General features: G+C 40.1%; 1 protein-coding gene across 1 annotated transcript in view; it reads left to right on the forward strand.

The window, feature by feature from the left end:
• Window positions 1–22828, forward strand: part of LOC146421497 (retinoic acid receptor RXR-beta-like) — a 30924-nt gene extending 8096 nt beyond the window's left edge. The window contains 5 exon segments of the mRNA XM_085047378.1: window positions 1808–1955; window positions 6023–6202; window positions 13984–14135; window positions 18462–18591; window positions 22572–22828. Coding sequence (XP_084903504.1) covers window positions 1808–1955; window positions 6023–6202; window positions 13984–14135; window positions 18462–18591; window positions 22572–22708 — 747 coding nt within the window. The 3' untranslated portion in view covers window positions 22709–22828.
• Window positions 22829–23271: the final 443 nt, after the last annotated feature.

Below are 23271 nucleotides of genomic sequence, written 5' to 3' on the forward strand. Positions count from 1 at the left end.
TTTGGATATTTTTCCCCCCAGATCAACTCCACAGTTCCCCTCTCTGCCCTCCCTCCCGTCAGCTGAATTTTGGGATTTTTTCCCAATAACTTTTGGGATTTTTCCCCAATAAATTTTGGATATTTTTCCCCCCAGATCAACTCCACAGTCCCCCTCTCCGCCCTCCCTCCCGTCAGCTGAATTTTGGGATTTTTTTCCCAATAACTTTTGGGATTTTTTTCCCAATAACTTTTGGGATTTTTCCCCAATAACTTTTGGGATTTTTCCCCAATAAATGTTGGGATTTTTCCCAATAAATTTGGGGATTTTTTTCCCAATAGATTTTGGGATTTTTTCCCAATAAACTTTGGAATTTTTCCTCAATAACTTTCAGAGTTTTCCCAATAAATGTTCGGATTTTTCCCAATAAATTTTGGGATTTTTTCCCAATAAATCTCAGGGTTTTCTCAATAAATTTTGGGATATTTTTCCCAATAAATTTTATTTTTTCCCCAATAAATTTTGGGATTTTTCCCCAATAACTTTCAGGGTTTCCCTAATAAACTTAGGGATTTTTCCCAATAAATTTTGGGATTTTTTCCCAATAAATTTTGGGATTTATCCCCCATAAATTTTGTATTTTTTCTCCCCAGATCAACTCCACAGTTCCCCTGTCTGCGCTCCCTCCCCTCAGCTGAATTTTGGGATTTTCTCACTGAATTTTGGGATTTTCTCACTGAATTTTGGGTTTTTCCTGTGGAATTTTGAGGTTTTCCTCACTACATTTTGGGTTTTCCATGCAGAATTTTGGGCTTTTTCCCCAGTACATTTTGGGATTTTTCCCCAATAAATTTTAGGATTTTCCCAATAACTTTTGGGATTTTTTCCAATAAATTTTGGGATTTTTTCCCAATAAACTTAGGAATTTTTCCAGTTGAATTTTGGGATATTTCCCCCATAAATTTTGTATTTTCCCCCCCAGATCAACTCCACAGTTCCCCTTTCCGCCCTCCCTCCCGTCAGCTGAATTTTGGGATTTTTCCCCAATAAATTTTGGGATTTTCCCCAATAAATCTTGTATTTTTCCCCCATAAATTTTGTATTTTCCCCCCAGATCAACTCCACAGTCCCCCTCTCCGCCCTCCCTCCCGTCAGCTGAATTTTGGGATTTTTACCCCATAAATTTTGGGATTTTTCCCAGTAACTTTTGGGATTTTTCCCCAATAAATTTTGTATTTTTCCCCAATAAATTTTGGGATTTTTTCCCCAATAACTTTTGGGATTTTTTCCCCAATAACTTTTGGGATTTTTCCCCAATAACTTTTGGGATTTTTCCCCAATAACTTTTGGGATTTTTCCCCAATAACTTTTGTACTTTTCCCCAATAAATTTTGTATTTTTCCCCAATAAATTTTGGATATTTTTTCCCCCCAGATCAACTCCACAGTTCCCCTCTCCGCCCTCCCTCCCGTCAGCTGAATTTTGGGATTTTCTCACTGAATTTTGGGTTTTTCCTGTGGAATTTTGAGGTTTTCCTCACTAAATTTTGGGTTTTCCATGCAGAATTTTGGGCTTTTTTCCCAATAACTTTTGGGATTTTTCCCCAATAAATCTTGTATTTTTCCCCCATAAATTTTGGATATTTTTTCCCCCCAGATCAACTCCACAGTTCCTCTCTCCGCCCTCCCTCCTGTCAGCTGAATTTTGGGATTTTTTCCATAGATTTTAGGGATTTTCACGCTGAATTTTGGGGTTTTTCCATGCAGAATTTTGGTTTTTCCCACTGAAATTTGGTTTTTTCCCCAAATTTTATTTTTTTTCCCCCCAGATCAACTCCACAGTCCCCCTCTCCGCCCTCCCTCCCGTCAGCAGCTCCGACGACGTCAAACCTCCTCCAGGCATTCGAGGATCTCCAGCCTGCAACCCCCACGGGGCTGGGAAGAGACTCTGCGCCATCTGCGGGGACAGATCCTCGGGTAAAACTGAAATTTGGGGATTTTGGGGCGAAAAATGGGGATTTGGGGGAGATTTGAGGGGAAAAATGGGAATTTTGGGGTAAAAATGGGGATTTGGGGATGGAAAATGTGGATTTGGGGCTGGGAATAGACTCTCCGCCATCTGTGGGGACAGATCCTCGGGTAAAAACCAAATTTGGGGTAAAAATGGGGATTTGGGGGAGAAAAATGGGGATTTGGGGGATGTTTGGGGCAAAGAAATGGGGGTTTGGGGCAAAAAAATGGGCATTTGGGGGAGAAAAATGGGGATTTGGGACGGAAAATGGGGACTCTGCGCCATCTGTGGGGAGAGATCCTCGGGTAAATACCAAAATTTGGGGGGAAAACCCCGAATTGGGAGAATTTGGGATGGAAAATGGGGAAAAAATGGGGATTTGGGGAAGAAAAATGGGGATTTGGGGATGGAAAATGGGGATTTTGGGCTGGGAAGAGACTCTGTGCCATCTGTGGGGACAGATCCTCGGGTAAAAACCAAAATTTGGGGATTTTGGGGATGTTTGGGGCAAAAAAATGGGGATTTGGGGACAGAAAATGGGGATTTGGGGGGAAAAAGGAGCTCTGTGCCATCTGTGGGGACAGACCCTTGGGTAAATCCCGAAATTTGGGGTGAAAAATGGGGATTTGGGGGAAAAAAGGAGATTTTGGAAACCTTCAAGGGTTTCTTCAGGTGGATTTTGGGGAGATTCCAGTGAATCTCGATGAATTTGGAGTCAATTTTCCACTGATTTTCTTTTTGCACACATTTTTTTGATTTTTTTCTCGGATTTTGACCCAAATTTTTGGAATTTTCTGCCGATTTTTAAAAATTTTTTCACCATTTTTCCCCAATTTTTACTCAAATCCTTGGGAATTCCCAATTCCAGGCAAACGTTATTGAGTCTCCAGATAGAGAAATTCTTAAATCAATTTTGGGTCGAGTTTAGGTCAATTTTGGGTCAATTTTGGGTCGATTTTCCTGATTTTTGCGCCGTTTTTTCGATTTTCGCTCAAATTTTTCGGGATTTTTTCCCAGATTTCAACCCAAATTTTCCCAATTTCCCCAATCCCAGGCAAACACTACAGAGTTTCCAGCTGTGAGGGCTGTAAAGGTTTCTTCAAGTGCACTTTGGGTCATTTTGGGTCATTTTGAGTCGAGTTTAGGTCAATTTTGGTTGGATTTTCTTGATTTTTGCACCATTTTTTCAGGATTTTTTCCCCAATATCATGGAATTTCGACCCAAATTTCTGGATTTCTCCCCAGTTCCAGGCAAACACTACTAAGTCTCCAAACTGAAGAATTCCTAAATGGATTTTTGGTCAAGTTTAGCTCAATTTTGCGTCAATTTTCCCGATTTTTGCGCCGTTTTTTCAACTTTCGCTCAAATTTTTCGGGATTTTTTCCCAAATTTTGACCCAAATCTTTGGAATTTTCTCAATCCCAGGCAAACACTCCGGCATCTCCAGCTGTGAGGCTGCAAGGGATTCTTCAAGCTCACTTTGGGTCATTTTGGGTCGAGTTTAGGTCCATTTTGGGTCCATTTTGCGGCATTTTTTCTATTTTTGCACCATTTTTTTTCCCCTGTTTCCCAGATTTTGACCCAAATTTTCGGATTTCTCCCCAGTTCCAGGCAAACATTACAGGGTTTCCAGACTGAGGAATTCTTAAATGGATTTTGGGTCGAGTTTAGCTCAATTTTGGGTGGATTTTCTTGATTTTTGTGTCGATTTTCGCGCTGTTTTTTCGATTTTCGCTCAAATTTTCCAGGATTTTTTCCCGATTTCCCCAAATTTCAATCCAATTTTCCCAATTCTCCCAATCCCAGGCAAACACTACGGCGTCTCCAGCTGTGAGAGCTGCAAGGGATTCTTCAAGCTCACTTTGGGTCATTTTGGGTCAATTTTGGGTGGATTTTCTTGACTTTTGTGTTGATTTTCCTGCCGTTTTTTCAATTTTCACTCAAATTTTCCAGGATTTTTTCCCAATTTCCCCAAATTTCAACCCAAATTTTCCCAATTCTCCCAATCCCAGGCAAACACTACAGCGTCTCCAGCTGTGAGGGCTGCAAGGGGTTCTTCAAGTGCACTTTGGGTCATTTTGGGTCAATTTTGTGCAAATTTTTCAATTTTCGCTCCGATTTTTCCCATTTTTCCCTAATTTTGACCCAAATTTTCAGATTTCTCCCCAATTCCAGGCAAACACTACTAAGTTTCCAAACTGAAGAATTCCTAAATGGATTTTGGGTTGAGTTTAGCTCAATTTTGGGTCAATTTTGGGTCAATTTTCCCGATTTTCGCGCCGTTTTTTCGATTTTCGCTCAAATTTTTCGGGATTTTTTCCCCAAATTTTGACCCAAATTTTCCCAATTTCCCCAATCCCAGGCAAACACTACGGCGTCTCCAGCTGTGAGGGCTGCAAGGGATTCTTCAAGCTCACTTTGGGTCATTTTGGGTCGAGTTTGGGTCAATTTTGGGTCAATTCTTTCGCTTTTCGCGCCATTTTTCTGGGATTTTTTCCCAATATCGTGGGATTTTGACCCAAATTTTCCGAATTTTCCCAATTCCAGGCAAATACTACTAGGTTTCCAGCTTGAGCATTTCTTAAGGGCATTTTGGGTTGAGTTTAGGTCCATTTTGGGTCAATTTTCTTGACTTTTGTGTCGATTTTTGTGCCGTTTTTTCAATTTTCGCTCAAATTTTCCAGGATTTTTTCCCAATTTCCCCAAATTTCAACCCAAATTTTCCCAATTTCCCCAATCCCAGGCAAGCACTACGGAGTCTCCAGCTGTGAGGACTGCAAGGGTTTCTTCAAGCTCACTTTGGGTCATTTTGGGTCAATTTTGGGTGGATTTTCTTGACTTTTATGTCGACTTTTGCGCTGTTTTTTCGATTTTCGCTCAAATTTTTCGGGATTTTTTCCCAAATTTTGACCCAAATCTTTGGAATTTTCCCCAATCCCAGGCAAGCACTACGGCATCTCCAGCTGCAAGGGCTGCAAGGGGTTCCTCAAGCTCACTTTGGGTCATTTTGGGTCGAGTTTAGGTCCATTTTGGGTCCATTTTGCGGCATTTTTTCTATTTTTGCACCATTTTTTTTGCCCTGTTTCCCAGATTTTGACCCAAATTTTCGGATTTCTCCCCAGTTCCAGGCAAACATTACAGGGTTTCCAGATTGAGGAATTCTTAAATGGATTTTGGGTCGAGTTTAGGTCAATTTTGGGTCAATTTTACGCCGATTTTTTTGCTTTTCGCGCCATTTTTCCAGGATTTTTTCCCATTTTTCCCAGATTTTGACCCAAATTTCCCAATTTCCCCAATTCCAGGCAAACATTATGGAGTTTCCAGCTGTGAGGCTGCAAGGGATTCTTCAAGTGCACTTTGGGTCATTTTGGGTCTAGTTTGGGTCAATTTTGGGTGGATTTTCCTGATTTTTGTGCTGATTTTTCAATTTTCGCTCAAATTTTCCAGGATTTTTTCCCAATTTCCCCAAATTTCACCCCAAATTTTCAGATTTCTCCCCAATTCCAGGCAAACACTACTAAGTCTCCAAACTGAAGAATTCCTAAATGGATTTTGGGTCAAGTTTAGGTCAATTTTGGGTGGATTTTCCCGATTTTTGCGCCGTTTTTTTGATTTTCGCTCAAATTTTTCGGGATTTTTTCCCAAGTTTTGACCCAAATCTTTGGAATTTTCCCCAATCCCAGGCAAGCACTACGGCATCTCCAGCTGTGAGGCTGCAAGGGGTTCCTCAAGCTCACTTTGGCTCATTTTGGGTCGAGTTTAGGTCCATTTTGTGCCATTTTTTCAATTTTCGCACCAATTTTTTCCCTTTTTCCCAGATTTCAACCCAAATTTCTGGAAATTTCCCCAATTCCAGGCAAACATTAAGACATTTCCAGATTGAAGAATTCTTCAATGGGTTTTGGGTCGAGTTTAGCTCAATTTTGGGTCAATTTTCCCGATTTTTGCGCCGTTTTTTCGATTTTCGCTCAAATCTTCCAGGATTTTTTCCCAAATTTCAACCCAAATCTTTGGAATTCTCCCCAATCCCAGGCAAACACTACGGAGTCTCCAGCTGTGAGGGCTGTAAAGGTTTCTTCAAGCGCACGATCCGCAAGGACCTGACCTACACGTGTCGCGACAATCGCGATTGCGTCGTCGACAAGCGGCAGAGGAATCGCTGCCAGTACTGCCGATACCAGAAGTGCCTGGCCACCGGCATGAAGAGAGAGGGTGAACTGGGATAAACTGGGACGAACTGGGAGGGACTGGGAATGGAGTTTGGGGAAAAAAATGGGGAGAAAATCGGAGAAAAAATGGAGAAAATCGGAGAAAAAATGGAGAAAATATGAAAAAAATTGGATTTTTGGAGGTGAAAATAGGAAGGAAAGAGTGGAAAATGGGGATTTAGAGGTAGTTGGGATACTGGGATGGACTGGGATGGACTGGGATGAACTGGGAGTGGGAAATGGGGGAGGCAGGAATGGATTTTGGGGGAAAATTGGGATTTTTGGGGGTTTTGGGAGCCAATGGCTGCCAGTACTGCCGATACCAGAAGTGCCTGGCCACCGGCATGAAGAGAGAGGGTGAGGCACTGGGAGGGACTGGGAGGGACTGGGAATGGAGTTTGGGGAGAAAATGGGAAAAAACGGGGAGAAAATCGGAGAAAAAATGGAGAAAATATGAAAAAAATTGGATTTTTGGGTGTGAAAATTGAATTTTTGGGGATGAAAATAGGAAGGAAATGGTGGAAAATTGGGATTTAGGGGTAGTTGGGATACTGGGATGGACTGGGAGGGACTGGGAGAGACTGGGAATTCAATTTGGGGAGAAAATGGGAAAAAACGGGGAGAAAATTGAAAAGGAGAAAATCGGAAAAAATTGAATTTTTGGGGGTGAAAATGGTGAGGAAATTATGGAAAATTGGGATTTAGAGGTAGTTGGGATACTGGGATGGAACTGGGATGAACTGGGATGGACTGGGAATTTAATTTGGGGAGAAAATGGGAAAAAACGGGGAGAAAATCGGCGAAAAAATGGAGAAAATATGAAAAACATTGGATTTTTGGGGGTGAAAATCAAATTTTGGAGGTGAAAACTGTGAGGAAATGGTGGAAAATTGGGATTTTTGGGTACTTGGGATACTGGGATGGACTGGGAGGAACTGGGAATTCAATTTGGGGAGAAAATGGGAAAAATGGGGAGAAAATCAGAAAAAAATTGGATTTTTGGGGGTGAAAATTGAATTTTTGGGTGTGAAAATGGTGAGGAAATGGTGGAAAATTGGGATTAGGAGTAGTTAGGATACTGGGATGGAACTGGGAGGAACTGGGAGGGACTGGGAATGGAGTTTGGGGAGAAAATGGGAAAAAACGGGGAGAAAATCGGAGAAAAAATGGAGAAAATATGAAAAAAATTGGATTTTTGGGGGTGAAAATTGAATTTTTGGGGGTGAAAATAGGAAGGAAAGAGTGGAAAATTGGGATTTTGGAGTAGTTAGGATACTGGGATGGACTGGGAGGGACTGGGAGAGACTGGGAATTCAATTTGGGGAGAAAATGGGAAAAAACGGGGAGAAAATTGGAGAAAAAAAGGAGAAAATCGGAAAGAAATTGAATTTTTGGGGGTGAAAATGGTGAGGAAATTATGGAAAATTGGGATTTAGAGGTAGTTGGGACTCTGGGATGGACTGGGAATGGATTTTGGGGGAAAATATGGGGAAAAAATCGGAGAAAAAATGGAGAAAATAGCAAAAAAATTGGAGAAAGTCGGAAAAAAATTGGATTTTTTGGGGTGAAAATCGAATTTCAGAGGTGAAAATGGTGAGGAAATGGTGGAAAATTGGGGTTTAGGGGCCATTGGGATACTGGGATAGACTGGGAATTGAGTTTGGGGAGAAAAAACGGGGAAAAAATAGGAAAAAAATTGGATTTTTGGGGGTGAAAATTGAATTTTTTCAGGGTGAAAATGGTGAGGAAATGGTGGAAAATTGGGATTTAGAGGTAGTTGGGATACTGGGATGGACTGGGAGAGACTGGGAAGGACTGGGAATGGAGTTTGGGGAGAAAATGGGGAAAAATGGGGAGAAAATCGGAGAAAAAATGGAGAAAATATGAAAAACATTGGATTTTTGGGGGTGAAAATCAAATTTTGGAGGTGAAAACCGTGAGAAAATTGTGGAAAATTGGGATTTAGAGGTAGTTGGGATACTGGGAGGAACTGGGAATAAACTTGGAGAGAAAATGGGAAAAAAAAAACAAAAAAAAAAAAAAAAAAAAAAAAAAAAAAAAAAACAAACAACAAAAAAAAAAAAAACAAAAACCAAAAAATGGAGAAAATATGAAAAAAATTGGATTTTTGGAGGTGAAAATTGAATTTTGGAGGTGAAAAGTGATGGAAAAATGGTGTTAAAGGAGATTTTGGAGGTGTTCAGGTAACTGGGAGGGAACTGGGATGGACTGGGAATGGAATTTGGGGAGAAAATGGGAAAAAACGGGGAGAAAATCGGAGAAAAAATGGAGAAAATCAGAAAAAAATTGGATTTTTGGAGGTGAAAATAGGAAGGAAAGAGTGGAAAATGGGGATTTAGAGGTAGTTTGGATACTGGGGAGGGACTGGGATGGACTGGGAGGGACTGAAGGAGTGGGAAAAATGGGAAAAAACAAAAACAAAAAAAGGAGAAAACGGAAAAAAATGGATTTTGGGGGAAAATTGAAATTTTTCAGGGTAAAATGGCGAGCAAATGGTGCAAAACTGCGATACCAGAAGTGCCTGGCCACCGGCATGAAGAGAGAGGGTGAGGCACTGGGATAAACTGGGAGGGACTGGGAATGGAGTTTGGGGAGAAAATGGGAAAAAACGGGGAGAAAATTGGCGAAAAAATGGAGAAAATCTGAAAAAAATTGGATTTTTGGAGGTGAAAATTGAATTTTTGGAGGTGAAAATTGAATTTTGGAGGTGAAAAGTGCTGGGGAAATGGGGTTGGAGGAGGTTTTGGGGGTGATTGGGATACTGGGATGGACTGGGAGGGACTGGGAGAGACTGGGAATTGAGTTTGGGGAGAAAATGGGAAAAAACGGAGAGAAAATCGAAAAAAATTGGAAAAAAATTGGATTTTTGGGGGTGAAAATTGGATTTTGGAGGTGAAAATAGGAAGGAAAGAGTGAAAAATGGGGATTTAGAGGTAGTTGGGATACTGGGATGAACTGGGATGGACTGGGATGAACTGGGAGATGAATTTGGGAAAAAAACCAGGGAGAAAATCAGAAAAAAATTGGAATTTTGGGATGAAAATTGGAATTTCAGAGGTGAAAAGTGATGGAAAAATTCTGTAAAAGGAGATTTTGGAGGTGTTCAGGTAACTGGGAGGGGACTGGGATGGACTGGGATAAACTGGGAATGGAGTTTGGGGAGAAAATGGGAAAAAATGGAGAGAAAATCGGCGAAAAAATGGAGAAAATATGAAAAAAATTGGATTTTTGGGGGTGAAAATCAAATTTTGGAGGTGAAAACCGTGAGGAAATGGTGGAAAATTGGGATTTAGGAGTAGTTAGGATACTGGGATGGAACTGGGATGAACTGGGAGGGACTAGGAATGGAGTTTGGGGAGAAAATGGGAAAAAACGGGGAGAAAATCGGTGAAAAAATGGAGAAAATCGGAAAGAAATTGGATTTTTGGGTGTGAAAATGGTGAGGAAATTATGGAAAATTGGGATTTAGAGGTAGTTGGGACTCTGGGATGGACTGGGAATGGATTTTGGGGGAAAATATGGGAAAAAATCGGAGAAAAAATGGAGAAAATCGGAGAAAAATTTGAGAAAATACAAAAAAATTGGGTTTTTGGGGGTGAAAATTGACTTTTGGAGGTGAAAACTGTGAGGAAATGGTGGAAAATTGGGATTTAGGGGCCATTGGGATACTGGGATGGACTGGGATGGACTGGGAATTGAGTTTGGGGAGAAAAAACGGGGAAAAAATGGAAAAAACAGGGAGAAAATAGGAAAAAAATGGGATTTTTGGGGGTGAAAATTGGATTTCGGGGCTAAAGATGGTTGGGAAATGGTTGTAAAAGAGGTTTTTGAGGTGGTTGTGATACTGGGAGGGACTGGGAGAGGAGTCTGGGGAGAAAATTGGGAAAAAATGGGAGAAAATTGGGAAAAAATGGGAGAAAATCAGAAAAAAACGGGATTTTTGGGGGTGGCATCAATGGGGAAATGGTTTTGGAAGAGGTTTTAGAAGTAGTTGGGGCACTGGGAAGGGACTGGGATGGACTGGGAGGGACTGGGACAAACTGGGAATGGAGTTTGGGGAGAAAATGGGAAAAAATTGGGAGAAAATCAGAGAAAAAATGGAGAAAATAGCAAAGAAATTGAAGAAAATCGGAGAAAAATTGGATTTTTGGGGATGAAAATTGAATTTCGGAGGTGAAAAGTGATGGAAAAATGGGGTTAAAGGAGATTTTGGAAGTAGTTGGGATACTGGGATGGACTGGGAGGGACTGGGAGAAGAGATTTGGGGGAAAAAACAGGGAAAAAATGGGGAAAAAATGGAGAAAATTGGAAAAAAATGCTGGTTTTTGCCATTTTTCCCAATTTTCCTGGTTTTCTCCATTTTCCCCCATTTCCCATCCCAAATTTTGGGGTTTTCAAGCTCAGATTTTGGGTTTCTCATCCCAAATTTTGGCATTTCTGGCACGGTTTCTCCCATCTTTCCCATTTTTCTCCCCATTTTTCTCCCCAATTCGCTATTTTTCCCCCATTTTTCCCATTTTCCCCATTTTTTCCCCCATTTTCCCCACTTTCCATTCCAGATTTTTTTCTCCATTTTTACCATTTTTCCCGTTTTCTCCCCATTTTTTCCCCAAAATTGCTATTTTTTATACCATTTTTCCCAATTTCCCATTTTTCCTGGTTTTCTCCCCATTTTTCCCATTTCCCATCCTAAATTTTGTTGTTTCCAGTGCCATTTTTCCCATTTTTTTGCGGTTTTTTTCCCCATTTTTTTGCTGTTTTTTTCCCAAAATTCCTTATTTTTCACATTTTTCATTTTTCCCAATTTTCCCATTTTTTTTTCCCAGCTGTCCAGGAGGAGAGGCAGAGGGGGAAGGACAAGGAGGATCCGGATTTCCATTTTTTCCTCATTTTTTCCCCAATTTCTATGGGTTTTTCCCCATTTTTCACCCCAAATTGCTATTTTTTATACCATTTTTCCCAATTTCCCATTTTTCTCCCCATTTCCCAGCTGTCCAGGAGGAGAGGCAGAGAGGGAAGGACAAGGAAGGAAATTCAGATTTCCATTCTCTTATTCCCCATTTTTTATTCCATTTTTCCCCCATTTTTTTGCTTTTTTTTCCCATTTTTCACCCACTTTTCTCCCCATTTTTTCCCAAATTGCTATTTTTTATGCCATTTTTCCCAATTTCCTCCTTTTTTCCCCATTTTTCCTGTTTTTCTCTCAATTTCCCCATTTCCCATCCCAAATTTTATTGTTTCCAGTGCCATTTCTCCCACTTTTTCCCCATTTTTTCCCCATTTTTTCCCCATTTTTTCCCCATTTTTCCCCATTTTTTTCCCATTTTTCCCCGTTTTTTCCCAAAATTCCTTATTTTTCACATTTTTCATTTTTCCCAATTTTCCCATTTTTTTCCCAGCTGTCCAGGAGGAGAGGCAGAGGGGGAAGGACAAGGAGGATCTGAATTTCCATTTTTTCCCCATTTTTTCCCCATTTTTTATGTTTTTTTCCCCTTTTTTTCCCCAAATGGCTATTTTTTATACCATTTTTCCCAATTCCCCATTTTTCTCCCCATTTCCCAGCTGTCCAGGAGGAGAGGCAGAGAGGGAAGGACAAGGAAGGAAATTCAGATTTCCATTCTCTTATTTCCCATTTTTCCCCATTCTTTCCCCATTTTTTTCCCATTTTTCCCCCTTTTTTTTTTTGCTTTTTTTCCCATTTTTCCCCCATTTTTCTCCCCATTTTTTCCCAAATTTGCTATTTTTTATGCCTTTTTCCCAATTTCCTCCTTTTTTCCCCATTTTTTCTGTTTTTCTCTCAATTTTCCCATTTCCCATCCAAATTTTATTGTTTCCAGTGCCATTTTTCCTCATTTTTCCTCATTTTCCCCCATTTTTCCCCATTTTCTCCCCCATTTTTTCTTTTTTCCCATTTTTCCCCTTTGTTTTCCTCATTTTTCTCCCATTTTTCCCCATTTTCCCATTTTTCCCCATTTTTTCCATTTTCTCCCTTTTTCCCCATTTTCACCAATTTTTCTCCCCATTTTTCCCCAAATTTGCTATTTTTTATGCCATTTTTCCCAATTTCCTGTTTTTTTCCCCATTTTTCCTGATTTTCTCCCCCTTTTTCCCATTTCCCTTCCAAAATTTTATTGTTTCCAATGCCATTTTCCCCATTTTTTTTTGCTTTTTTTCCCATTTTCACCCATTTTTTCCCATTTTTCACCCATTTTTTCCCCATTTTTCACCCAAAATTGCTATTTTTTATACCATTTTTCCCAATTTTCCCATTTTTCTCCCCATTTCCAGCTGTCCAGGAGGAGAGGCAGAGGGGGAAGGACAAGGAAGGAAATTGAGATTTCCATTCTCTTATTTCCCATTTTTTCCCCATTTTTTTCCCTTTTTTTCCCTAATTTTTTCCCTTTTTTTCCCTTTTTTTCCCCATTTTTTCCCCATTTTTTCCCCATTTTTCCCCTTTTTTTTCCCATTTTTTCCCCCATTTTTTCCCCATTTTCTCCCCATTTTTTCCCAAAATTGCTATTTTTTATGCTGGTTTTCCCAATTTCCTCCTTTTTTCCCCATTTTTCCTGTTTTTCTCTCAATTTCCCCATTTCCCATCCCAAATTTTATTGTTTCCAGTGCCTTTTTCCCCATTTTTTCCCCATTTTTTCCCCATTTTTTCCCCATTTTCTATGTTTTTTTCCCCATTTTTCACCCCAAATCGCTATTTTTTATACCATTTTTCCCAATTTCCCGTTTTTCTCCCCATTTCCAGCTGTCCAGGAGGAGAGGCAGAGGGGGAAGGACAAGGAAGGAAATTCAGATTTCCATTCTCTTTATTCCCATTTTTTCCCCATTTTTTCCCCATTTTTTTCCCATTTTTCCCCCATTTTTTTTGCTTTTTTTCCCATTTTTCACCCATTTTTCTCCCCATTTTTTCCCAAATTTGCTATTTTTTATGCCATTTTTCCCAATTTCCTCCTTTTTTTCCCCATTTTTCCTGTTTTTCTCTCCATTTTCCCATTTCCCATCCTAAATTTTATTGTTTCCAATGTCATTTCCCCCATTTTTTCCCCCATTTTTTCCCCATTTTTTCCCCATTTTTCCCCCATTTTTTCCCATTTTTTCCCATTTTTTTCCCCATTTTTTCCCCATTTTTCCCCAATTTCTACTGTTTTTTTCCCATTTTTCACCCCAAATCGCTATTTTTTATACCATTTTTCCCAATTTTCCCATTTTTCTCCCCATTTTCCAGCTGTCCAGGAGGAGAGGCAGAGAGGGAAGGACAAGGAAGGAAATTCAGATTTCCATTCTCTTATTTCCCATTTTTCCCCATTCTTTCCCCATTTTTTTCCCATTTTTCCCCCTTTTTTTTTTTGCTTTTTTTCCCATTTTTCCCCATTTTTATCCCATTTTAATCCCATTTTTCCCCCCTTTTCCCCCCATTTTTCCCCATTTTTTCCCCATTTTTTTCCCCAATTTCTACATTTTTTTCTCAATTTTTTCCCCAAAATTGCTATTTTTTGTGCCATTTTTCCCAATTACCCATTTTTCTCTCCATTTTTCCTGATTTTCTCCCCATTTTCCCATTTCCCATCCCAAATTTTATTATTTCCAGTGCCATTTCCCCATTTTTTTTTGCTTTTTTTCCCATTTTCACCCATTTTTTCCCCATATTCCCCCTATTTTTTCCCATTTTTCACCCATTTTTTCTCCATTTTTCACCCAAAATTGCTATTTTTTATACCATTTTTCCCAATTTCCCATTTTTCTCCCCATTCCCAGCTGTCCAGGAGGAGAGGCAGAGGGGGAAGGACAAGGAGGATCCGGATTTCCATTCTGCTCCCAACGAGGAAATGCCAGTGGAGAAACTTCTGGAAGCTGAGCTGGCAGTGGAGCCCAAAAACGATGATGGGGCTGGGCCTGGGGGCACCTCGGTGAGAAATTTGGGGCATTTTGGGGGATTTTGGGAGTGGGAAGAGTCAGAAATGGGGAAAATCCCGAAAAAATGGCGAAAATCCTGATAAAAATAGTGAAAAAATGGCAAAAATCACCCAAAAAACCTCAGAAAAAATGGCAAAAATCCCAGAAAAATCATAGAAGAATCCCAAAAAAATGGCAAAAATCCCAGAAAAAATCCCAAATAGAATCCCAAAAAAATTCCCGAAAAATGGCAAAAATCCCGGAAAAAATCCTAAAAAGGATGCCAAAAAAATTCCCCCAAAAATGGCAAAAATCCCAGAAAAAAATCCCAAATAGAATCCCAAAAAATTTCCCCAAAAAAGGGCAAAAATCCCAGAAAAAATCCCAAAAAGGATCCTGAAAAAATTTCCCAAAAAATGGCAAAAATCCTGGGGAGAATCCCGAAAAAATTCCTGAAAAAATTCCCAAAAAAAGGGCAAAAATCCCAGAAAAAAATCCCAAATAGAATCCCAAAAAATTCCCCCAAAAATGGCAAAAATCCCAGAAAAAATCCCAAATAGAATCCCAAAAAAATTCCCCAAAAAAGGGCAAAAATCCTGGGAAAAATCCCAAAAAGAATCCTGGAAAAAATTCAAAAAAATGGCAAAAATCCCAGAAAAAAATCCCAAAAAGAATCCTGGAAAAAATTCCTGAAAAAATTCCCAAAAAAAGGGCAAAAATCCCAGAAAAAATCCCAAATAGAATCCCAAAAAATTCCCCAAAAATGGCAAAAATCCCAGAAAAAAAATCCCAAAAAGGATCCTGAAAAAATTCCCCCAAAAATGGCAAAAATCCCAGAAAAAAAATCCCAAAAAGGATCCTGAAGAAATTCCCCCAAAAATGGCAAAAATCCCAGAAAAAAATCCCAAATAGAATCCCAAAAAACTTCCCCAAAAAATGGCAAAAATCCCAGAAAAAATCCCAAAAAGAATCCCAAAAAAAATCCTAGAAAAAATTCCCCAAAAAATGACAAAAATCCCAGAAAAAAATCCCAAAAAGAATCCTGAAAAAATTCCCAAAAAATGGCAAAAATCCCAGAAAAAATCCCAAAAAGAATCCTGAAAAAATTCCCAAAAAATGGCAAAAATCCTGGAAAAAATCCCAAAAAGGATCCTGAAAAAGTTCCCGAAAAAATGGCAAAAATCCCAGAAAAAATCCCAAAAAGAATCCCAAAAAAATTCCCAAAAAATGGCAAAAATCCCGGAAAAAATCCCAAAAAGAATCCCAAAAAAATTCCCAAAAAATGGCAAAAATCCCAAAATGAATCCCAAAAAAATTCTCCAAAAAATGGCAAAAATCCCAGAAAAAGCCCCAGAAAAATCCTGAAGAAATGGCAAAAGTCCCCCAAAAAATCCCAAAAAATGGCAAAAATGTCAGGGAAAAATCTCAAAAAAAATTGGCAAAAATCTTGGGGAAAAATACTGAAAAAATGGTAAAAGTCCCAAAAAAAAAAAAAAATCCCAAAAAGAATCCTGAGAAAAGGACAAAAATCCGGGAAAAAAAAAAGAAAATCCCAGAAAAATCTTGAAAAGATGGTAAAAGTCCCGGAAAAACACCCCAAAAAAATCCCAATTTTTGCCATTTTGGGGTCAATTTTGAATGTTTGGGATCTGATTTTTTGGGGGATTTCTGGCGGATTTTTCCTGGAATTTTTTTGGGGAATTTTGGGAATCTTGGGAATGCCGGGAGAGTCTCACCCTACCCTGAATTTTGGGATTTTCCCCTCATTTTACCCATTTTGGAGCCGATTTGTGCCATTTTGGGTCCATTTTGAGTGTTTTGGGATTTGAATTTTTTTAATAGGAATTTTTCCTGTGGGATTCTGAGGATTTCTGGGAATGTTGGGAATATTTCAATTTACCCCAAATCCTCCCAGGAGGATCCCAAAATTTGGGATTTGCCTCCAGTTTCACCCCATTTTTGGGGCCAATTTTTCTCATTTTTGCCGCGTTTTTTCTGGGATTTTTTCGGGATTTCTTCAGGATTTTTTCTGGGATTTTTTGGGGGGATTTTTCCCATGGGATTGTGGGTTTTTTGGGATTTCTGGGATGGTCTGATCCTGCCCAAATTTTGGGATTTTGGGGTGAATTTCACCCATTTTGGGGCCAATTTAGCTCATTTTTCCTGGAATTTTTCCCAGTTTTTGGGGATTTTTGGGGGGATTTTTTTGGGGGATTTTTCCTGGGATTTTTCCCAGGAATTTTGGGATTTCTGGGAATGCTGGGGGAGTCTGATCCCGCCCAAATTTTGGGATTTGCCCCCCAAATTCAGCCATTTTAGGGTGAATTTTGAGCATTTTTGTGCCAATTTTGACAATTTTAGTCACGATTTTTCCGGAATTTTTTGGGGTATTTTTCCTGGGATTTTTCCTAGGAATTTTGGGATTTGTGGGATTTCTGGGATGGTCTGATCCCACCCGACTTTTGGGATTTGCCCTCAATTTCACCCATGTTTTGACTGATTTCACTCATTTTTGCTGCAGATTTTTTGGGGATTTTTTTCAGGATTTTTGGGGATTTCTTCGGGATTTTTTGGGGGATTTTTTGGGGGATTTTTCCCGTGGGATTTTGGGAATTTGTGGGATTTCTGGGATGGTCTGATCCCACCCAAATTTTGGGATTTGCCCCCAGTTTCACCCATTTTTCGACCGATTTTGCTCATTTTTGCTGCAGATTTTGGGGATTTTTCCGTGATTTTTTGGGATTTCTTCGGGATTTTTTGTGGGATTTTTCCTGGGATTTTTCCCAGGAATATTGGGATTTCTGGGAATTTTGGGATGGTCTGATCCCACCTGAATTTCAGGATTTGCCCCCAATTTCACCCATTTTTCGACCGATTTTGCTCATTTTTGCTGCCGTTTTTTGGGGATTTTTCCGCGATTTTTTGGGATTTCTTGTGGGATATCTTGTGGGATTTTTTGGGGGATTTTTCCCAGGAATTTGGGGATTTCTGGGATTTCTAGGGGGGGCTGATCCTGCCCAAATTTTGGGATTTCCCCTCAATTTGAGCCATTTTGGGGCAAATTTAGCTCATTTTTACTGTGATTTTTCCGGGATTTTTTGGGGATTTCTTGTGGGATTTTTCCTGGGATTTTTCCCATGGGATTTTGGGATTTGTGGGATTTCTGGGATGGTCTGACCGTTCCCAAATTTTGGGATTTCCCCCAATTTCACCCATTTTTTGACCGATTCTGCTCATTTTTGCTGCAGATTTTGGGGATTTTTTTGGGATTTCTTCGGGATTTCTTCAGGATTCCTTCGGGATTTTTTGGGGGATTTTTTGTGGGATTCTTCCCATGGGATTGAGGGAATTTTGGGATTTCTGGGATGGTCTGACCATGCCCCATTTCAGCCCAATGACCCCGTGACCAACACAGGCAGGTTTTTGGGCTCATTTTGCCCATTTTTTTGGGCTAATTTTGATGATTTTTGCCCCAATTTTTCTGCGATTTTTTGGGGATTTTTTGGGGGATTTTTCCCAGGATTTTTCCCGTGGAATTTTGGGATTTCAGGGCGTTTTGGGATTTCTGGGAGGGTCTGATCCCACCCAGATTTTGGGATTTTCCCCCAATTTCACCCATTTTTGGGCCAATTTTTCTCATTTCAACTGCAGTTTTTTGGGGATTTTTTTGGGATTTCTTCAGGATTTTTCCGCGATTTCTTGGGATATTTTTTGTGGGATTTTTCCCGTGGGATTTCGGGAATTTTGGGATTTCTGGGATGCTCTGACCGTGCCCCATTTCAGCCCAATGACCCCGTGACCAACACAGGCAGGTTTTTGGGCTCATTTCGCCCATTTTTCGGCCGATTTTTGTGATTTTTGCCCCAATTTTTCCGCGATTTTTTGGGATTTCTTGTGGGATTTTTTGTGGGATTTTTCCCGTGGGATTTAGGGAATTTTGGGATTTCTGGGGGGGTCTGATCCTGCCTAAAATTTGGGATTTCACCCCCAAAATCAGCCTTCTTAGGGTGCATTTTTCGGCCGATTTTGGTGATTTTTGCCCCAATTTTTCCGCGATTTCTTTGGGATTTTTTGGGGGATTTTTCCCAGAAATTTTGGGATTTCTGGGAATTTTGGGATTTCTGGGAGGGTCTGATCCCACCCAGATTTTGGGATTTTCCCCCAATTTCACCCATTTTTGGGCCAATTTTTCTCATTTCAACTGCAGTTTTTTGGGGATTTTTTTGGGATTTCTTCAGGATTTCTTCGGGATTTTTTGGGGTATTTTTCCCGGGATTTTTCCCGTGGGATTTTGGGAATTTTTGGGATTTCTGGGGGGGTCTGACCGTGCCCCATTTCAGCCCAATGACCCCGTGACCAACATCTGCCAGGCTGCCGACAAGCAGCTCTTCACCCTCGTCGAGTGGGCGAAGCGAGTGCCGCACTTCTCGGGGCTGCCGCTCGATGATCAGGTCATCCTCCTCAGGGCAGGTGAGAGATTTTGGGGATTTGGGGATTTGGAATGGATTTGGGGGGTTTTGGGAATTTTTTGGGATTTTTTTGGATTTTTTGGGATTTTTTAAGGCATTTTTTTAGGCATTTTTTTGGATTTTTTTGATTTTTTGGGGGATTTTTTAACGTGTTTTAAGGTGTTTAAAGTGGATTTTTGGGGATGGATTTGTGGAATTTGGGATGGATTTGGGAATGTTGGGAACTTTTGGAAATTTTGGGAAGGATTGGAATGAATTTGGGGTGGTTTGGGATGGATTGGAGTGAATTTGGGGAAGTTTTGGGGTGATTTTTGGGGAATTTGGAATTCCGCACTTCTCGGGGCTGCCGCTCGACGACCAGCTCATCCTCCTCAGGGCAGGTGAGAGCGAAATTCTGGGGGTTTTGGGGATTTGGGGTGGATGTGGAGGGTTTTGGGAATTTTTTGGGATTTTTTGGGAATTTTTCCTGATTTTTTTGGGTGGTTTTTGGGCATTTTTTGGAGATTTTTGGGGATTTTTTTTGGCGCTTTAAGTGGTTTTTAAGGTGTTTAAAGTGGATTTCTGGGGGGATTGAGGGGAATTTGGGATGGATTTGGGAATGTTGGGAATTTTTGGGAATTTGGGGATGGATCTGAGTGAATTTGGGGAAGTTTTGGGGTGTTTTTTTGGGATTTTGGGGCAATTAAAGGGGATTCAGTGGGCGAAGGAGTGCCGCACTTCTCGGGGCTGCCGCTCGACGACCAGGTCATCCTCCTCAGGGCAGGTGAGAGAGAGAAATTTGGGGGTTTGGGATGGATTTGGAGGGTTTTGGGAATTTTTGGGAATTTTTTGGGATTTTTTGGGATTTTTTTAGGCATTTTTGGGGATTTTTTTTGATTTTTTGGGGATTTTTCTGGGTGTTTGAAGGGTTTTTTTAAGGTGGTTTTAAGTTGTTTTAAGTGGATTTTGGGGGAGGTTTTGGGGGGATTGAGGGGAATTTGGGATGAATTTTGGAATTTTGGGAATTTGGGGATGGATTTGGGACTTTGGGGATGGATTGGAGTGAATTTGGGGAAGTTTTGGGTGATTTTTGGGGATTTGGAGTGCCGCGCTTCTCGGGGCTGCCGCTGGATGATCAGCTCATCCTCCTCAGGGCAGGTGAGTGAATTGGGGATTTTGAGGATTTTTTGGGATTTGGGGGGTTTTGGGAATTTTTTGGGAATTTTTTGGGATTTTTCCTGAATTTTTTTGGGATTTTTTTAGGCATTTTTTTGGATTTTTTTTTATTTTTTACAGTGTTTTTAACATGTTTTAAGTGGATTTTCGGGGAGGTTTTGCGGAATTTGGGATGGATTTGGGAATGTTGGGAACTTTTGGAAATTTTGGGAAGGATTGGAATGAATTTGGGGTGGTTTGGGATGGATTGGAGTGAATTTGGGGAAGTTTTGGGGTGATTTTTGGGGAATTTGGAGTTCCTCACTTCTCGGGGCTGCCGCTGGATGATCAGCTCATCCTCCTCAGGGCAGGTGAGAGAGAGAAATTTGGGGGGTTTGGGAATTTGGGGTGGATTTGGGGAATTTTTGGGGATTTTTTGGGAATTTTTCCTGATTTTTTTGGGCATTTTTTGGGATTTTGTTTTTATTTTTTGGGGATTTTTTGCAGTGTTTTAAGGTGTTTAAAGAGGATTTTTGGGGAATTTAAGACTGATTTGGGAATTTTTGGGAATTTTTGGGGATTTTTGGGATGGATTTGGGACTTTTGGGATGGATTGGAGTGAATTTGGGGTGGTTTTTGGGGGGATTTGGGGTGATTTTTGGGGAATTTGGAGTTCCTCACTTCTCGGGATGCTGCTGGATGATCAGCTCATCCTCCTCAGGGCAGGTGAGAGCAAAATTCTGGAGGTTTTGGGGATTTGGGGTGGATTTGGGTGGATTTGGGGATTTTTTGGGATTTTTTGGGATTTTTTGGGATTTTTTGGGTTTTGGTTTTTGATTTTTGTTTTTTTAGGCATTTTTTCAGATTTTTTTTTTTATTTTTTGGGGATTTTTTAACGTGTTTTAAGGTGTTTAAAGTGGATTTTTGGGGACATTTTGGGGAATTTGGGATGGATTTGGGACTTTTGGGAATTTTTGGGATTTTTGGGGATGGATCTGAGTGAATTTGGAGAAGTTTTGGGGTGTTTTTTTGGGATTTTGGGGCATTTGAAGGCCATTCAGTGGTGGTTTTTTTTGTTTTTCTGGGATTTCAGAACTCAGAAAGATCCCTGAAGTATTTCAGGTGGATTTTTTTGGGGTTTTTTTTTAAATTTTTGGGATTCAGGACACATTTTTAAGCATTTTTTTGGCTATTTTTTCCATTTTTTCGCCATTTCCCCAAACCAGCTCCGATTTTCTTGGGGTTTTTTTTCGTTTTCCCAGAATTTTGGGAATTGGGAAGATCACTCAGCATTTTTTCCCATTTTTCCAGGCTGGAAGGAGCTGCTGATCATGTTCTCCCACCTCACAGATTTGGGATTTTTGGTGTTTTTCGTGGGATTTTTGGGGTTTCACATTTGATTTTTGGAGTTTCTCTCGGGATTTTTTTGACTTCTGATTTTTGGTGTTTCTCGTGGAATTTTTTGAGGTTTTTCTTGGGATTTTTGGTGTTTCTTGAGGGATTTTTGGGGTTTCTCATTAGATTTTTGGTGTTTCTTTGGGGATTTTTGGGGTTTCTTTTAGGATTTTTGGGGTTTCTCATTGGTTTTTTTCACATTTCTCTCCAGATTTTTGGGGTTTTTTTCTACATTTCGAATTCCTCTGCCTCTGAAATCCCCAGAACTCCCCAAAATTCCCAATTTTTCCCATTTTTCCAGGCTGGAAGGAGCTGCTGATCGCGTTATTCTCACACTCCAGAAATTTGCATTTTCCACCATAAATTTGCGATTTTTCCTTTGATTTTCGAGCTTTTTTCACCCCATTTTTTTTGTTTTTTTCTAGTTTTCTGATTGCTCTGACCCTGAACTCCCAGAACTCCCCAGAACTCCTCAAAATTCCCATTTTTTCCCCATTTTTCCAGGCTGAAATGAGCTGCTGATCGCGTCGTTCAATAAATTTGTGATTTTTCCTTCAATTTTCAAGCTTTTTTCACCAGATTTTTTTTGTTTCTTCCTGCATTTCAGATTCCTCTGACCCTGAACTCCCTGAACTCCTCAAAATTCCCATTTTTTCCCATTTTTCCAGGCTGGAACAAGCTGCTGATCGCGTCGTTCTCTCAATCCGTAAATTTGTGTTTTCCACTATAAATTTGGGATTTTTCCTTTGATTTTCCAGCTTTTTTCACCCAATTTTTTCTGGTTTTTTCTACATTTCAGATTGCTCTGACCCTGAACTCCCAGAACTCCCCAAAACTCCTCAAAATTCCCATTTTTTTCCCTTTTTTCCAGGCTGGAAGGAGCTGCTCATCACATCATTCTCTCAATCCGTAAATTTGCGTTTTCCACCATAAATTTGGGATTTTTCCTTCGATTTTCCAGCTTTTTTCACCCAATTTTTTTTGGTTTTTCCCTGAATTTCAGATTCCTCTGACCCTGAACTCCCTGAACTCCCCAGAACTCCCCAAAATTCTCAATTTTTCCCATTTTTTTTCCCATTTTTTCCCATTTTTCCAGGCTGAAATGAGCTGCTGATCGCGTCGTTCAATAAATTTGGGATTTTTCCTTCAATTTTCCAGCTTTTTTCACCCAATTTTTTCTGGTTTTTCCTACATTTCGGATTCCTCTGACCCTGAACTCCCAGAACTCCCCAAAATTCCTGAAAATTCCGTTTTTTCCAGGCTGGAATGAGCTGCTGATCGCATCATTCTCCCATTCCGTAAATTTGCATTTTCCACCATAAATTTGGGATTTTTCCTTCGATTTTCCAGCTTTTTTCACCCAATTTTTTCTGGGTTTTTTTGCCTTTTGCAGTGCTCTGACCCTGAACTCTCTGAAATCCCCAAAATTCCCATTTTTCCCCCTTTTTCCAGGCTGGAATGAGCTCCTGATCGCGTCGTTCTCGCATCGCTCCATCGCGGTGAAGGACGGGATCCTGTTAGCCACAGGGCTGCACGTGCACAGGAACAGTGCCCACAGTGCTGGGGTCGGGGCTATTTTTGACAGGTGAGGAACCTAAAACAGCCCAAAATCTGATAAAATTGTGGAAAAACAAAAAAAACCCCAAGAAAATCGGAGCTGGTTTGGGGAAATGGTGAAAAAATGGAAAAAATCGCCCAAAAAATGCCTAAAAAATGTGTCCTGAGTCCCAAAAATTAAAAAAATAAACCCAAAAAAGTCCACCTGAAATACTTGAGGGGTCTTTCTGAATTCTGAAATCCCAGAAAAACAAAAAAAACCCCAAGAAAATCTGAGCTGGTTTGGGGAAATGGTGAAAAAATGGAAAAAATCACCAAAAAAATCACCCAAAATCTGCTCCAAATCCTGAAAAATCATAAAAAATCCCCAAAAAAATCTGCCTCAAAATCCTGAGGGATCTTCCCAACTCCCAAAATTCTGGGAAAACAAAAAAAACCCCAAGAAAATCTGAGCAGGTTTGGGGAAATGGTGAAAATTTCTAAAAAAATCGCCAAAAAAATGCCCAAAAATCTTTTCCAAATCCCAAAAAAATCATAAAAATCCAAAAAAAAATCTGCCCAAAATCCTTCAGGATCTTCCTGATTCCCAAAATGC

This window comes from Lichenostomus cassidix, unplaced genomic scaffold (assembly GCF_008360975.1).
Source record: "Lichenostomus cassidix isolate B80296 unplaced genomic scaffold, HeHo_3.0 HiC_scaffold_33, whole genome shotgun sequence".
In the NCBI taxonomy this organism is placed as follows: Eukaryota; Metazoa; Chordata; class Aves; order Passeriformes; family Meliphagidae; genus Lichenostomus; species Lichenostomus cassidix.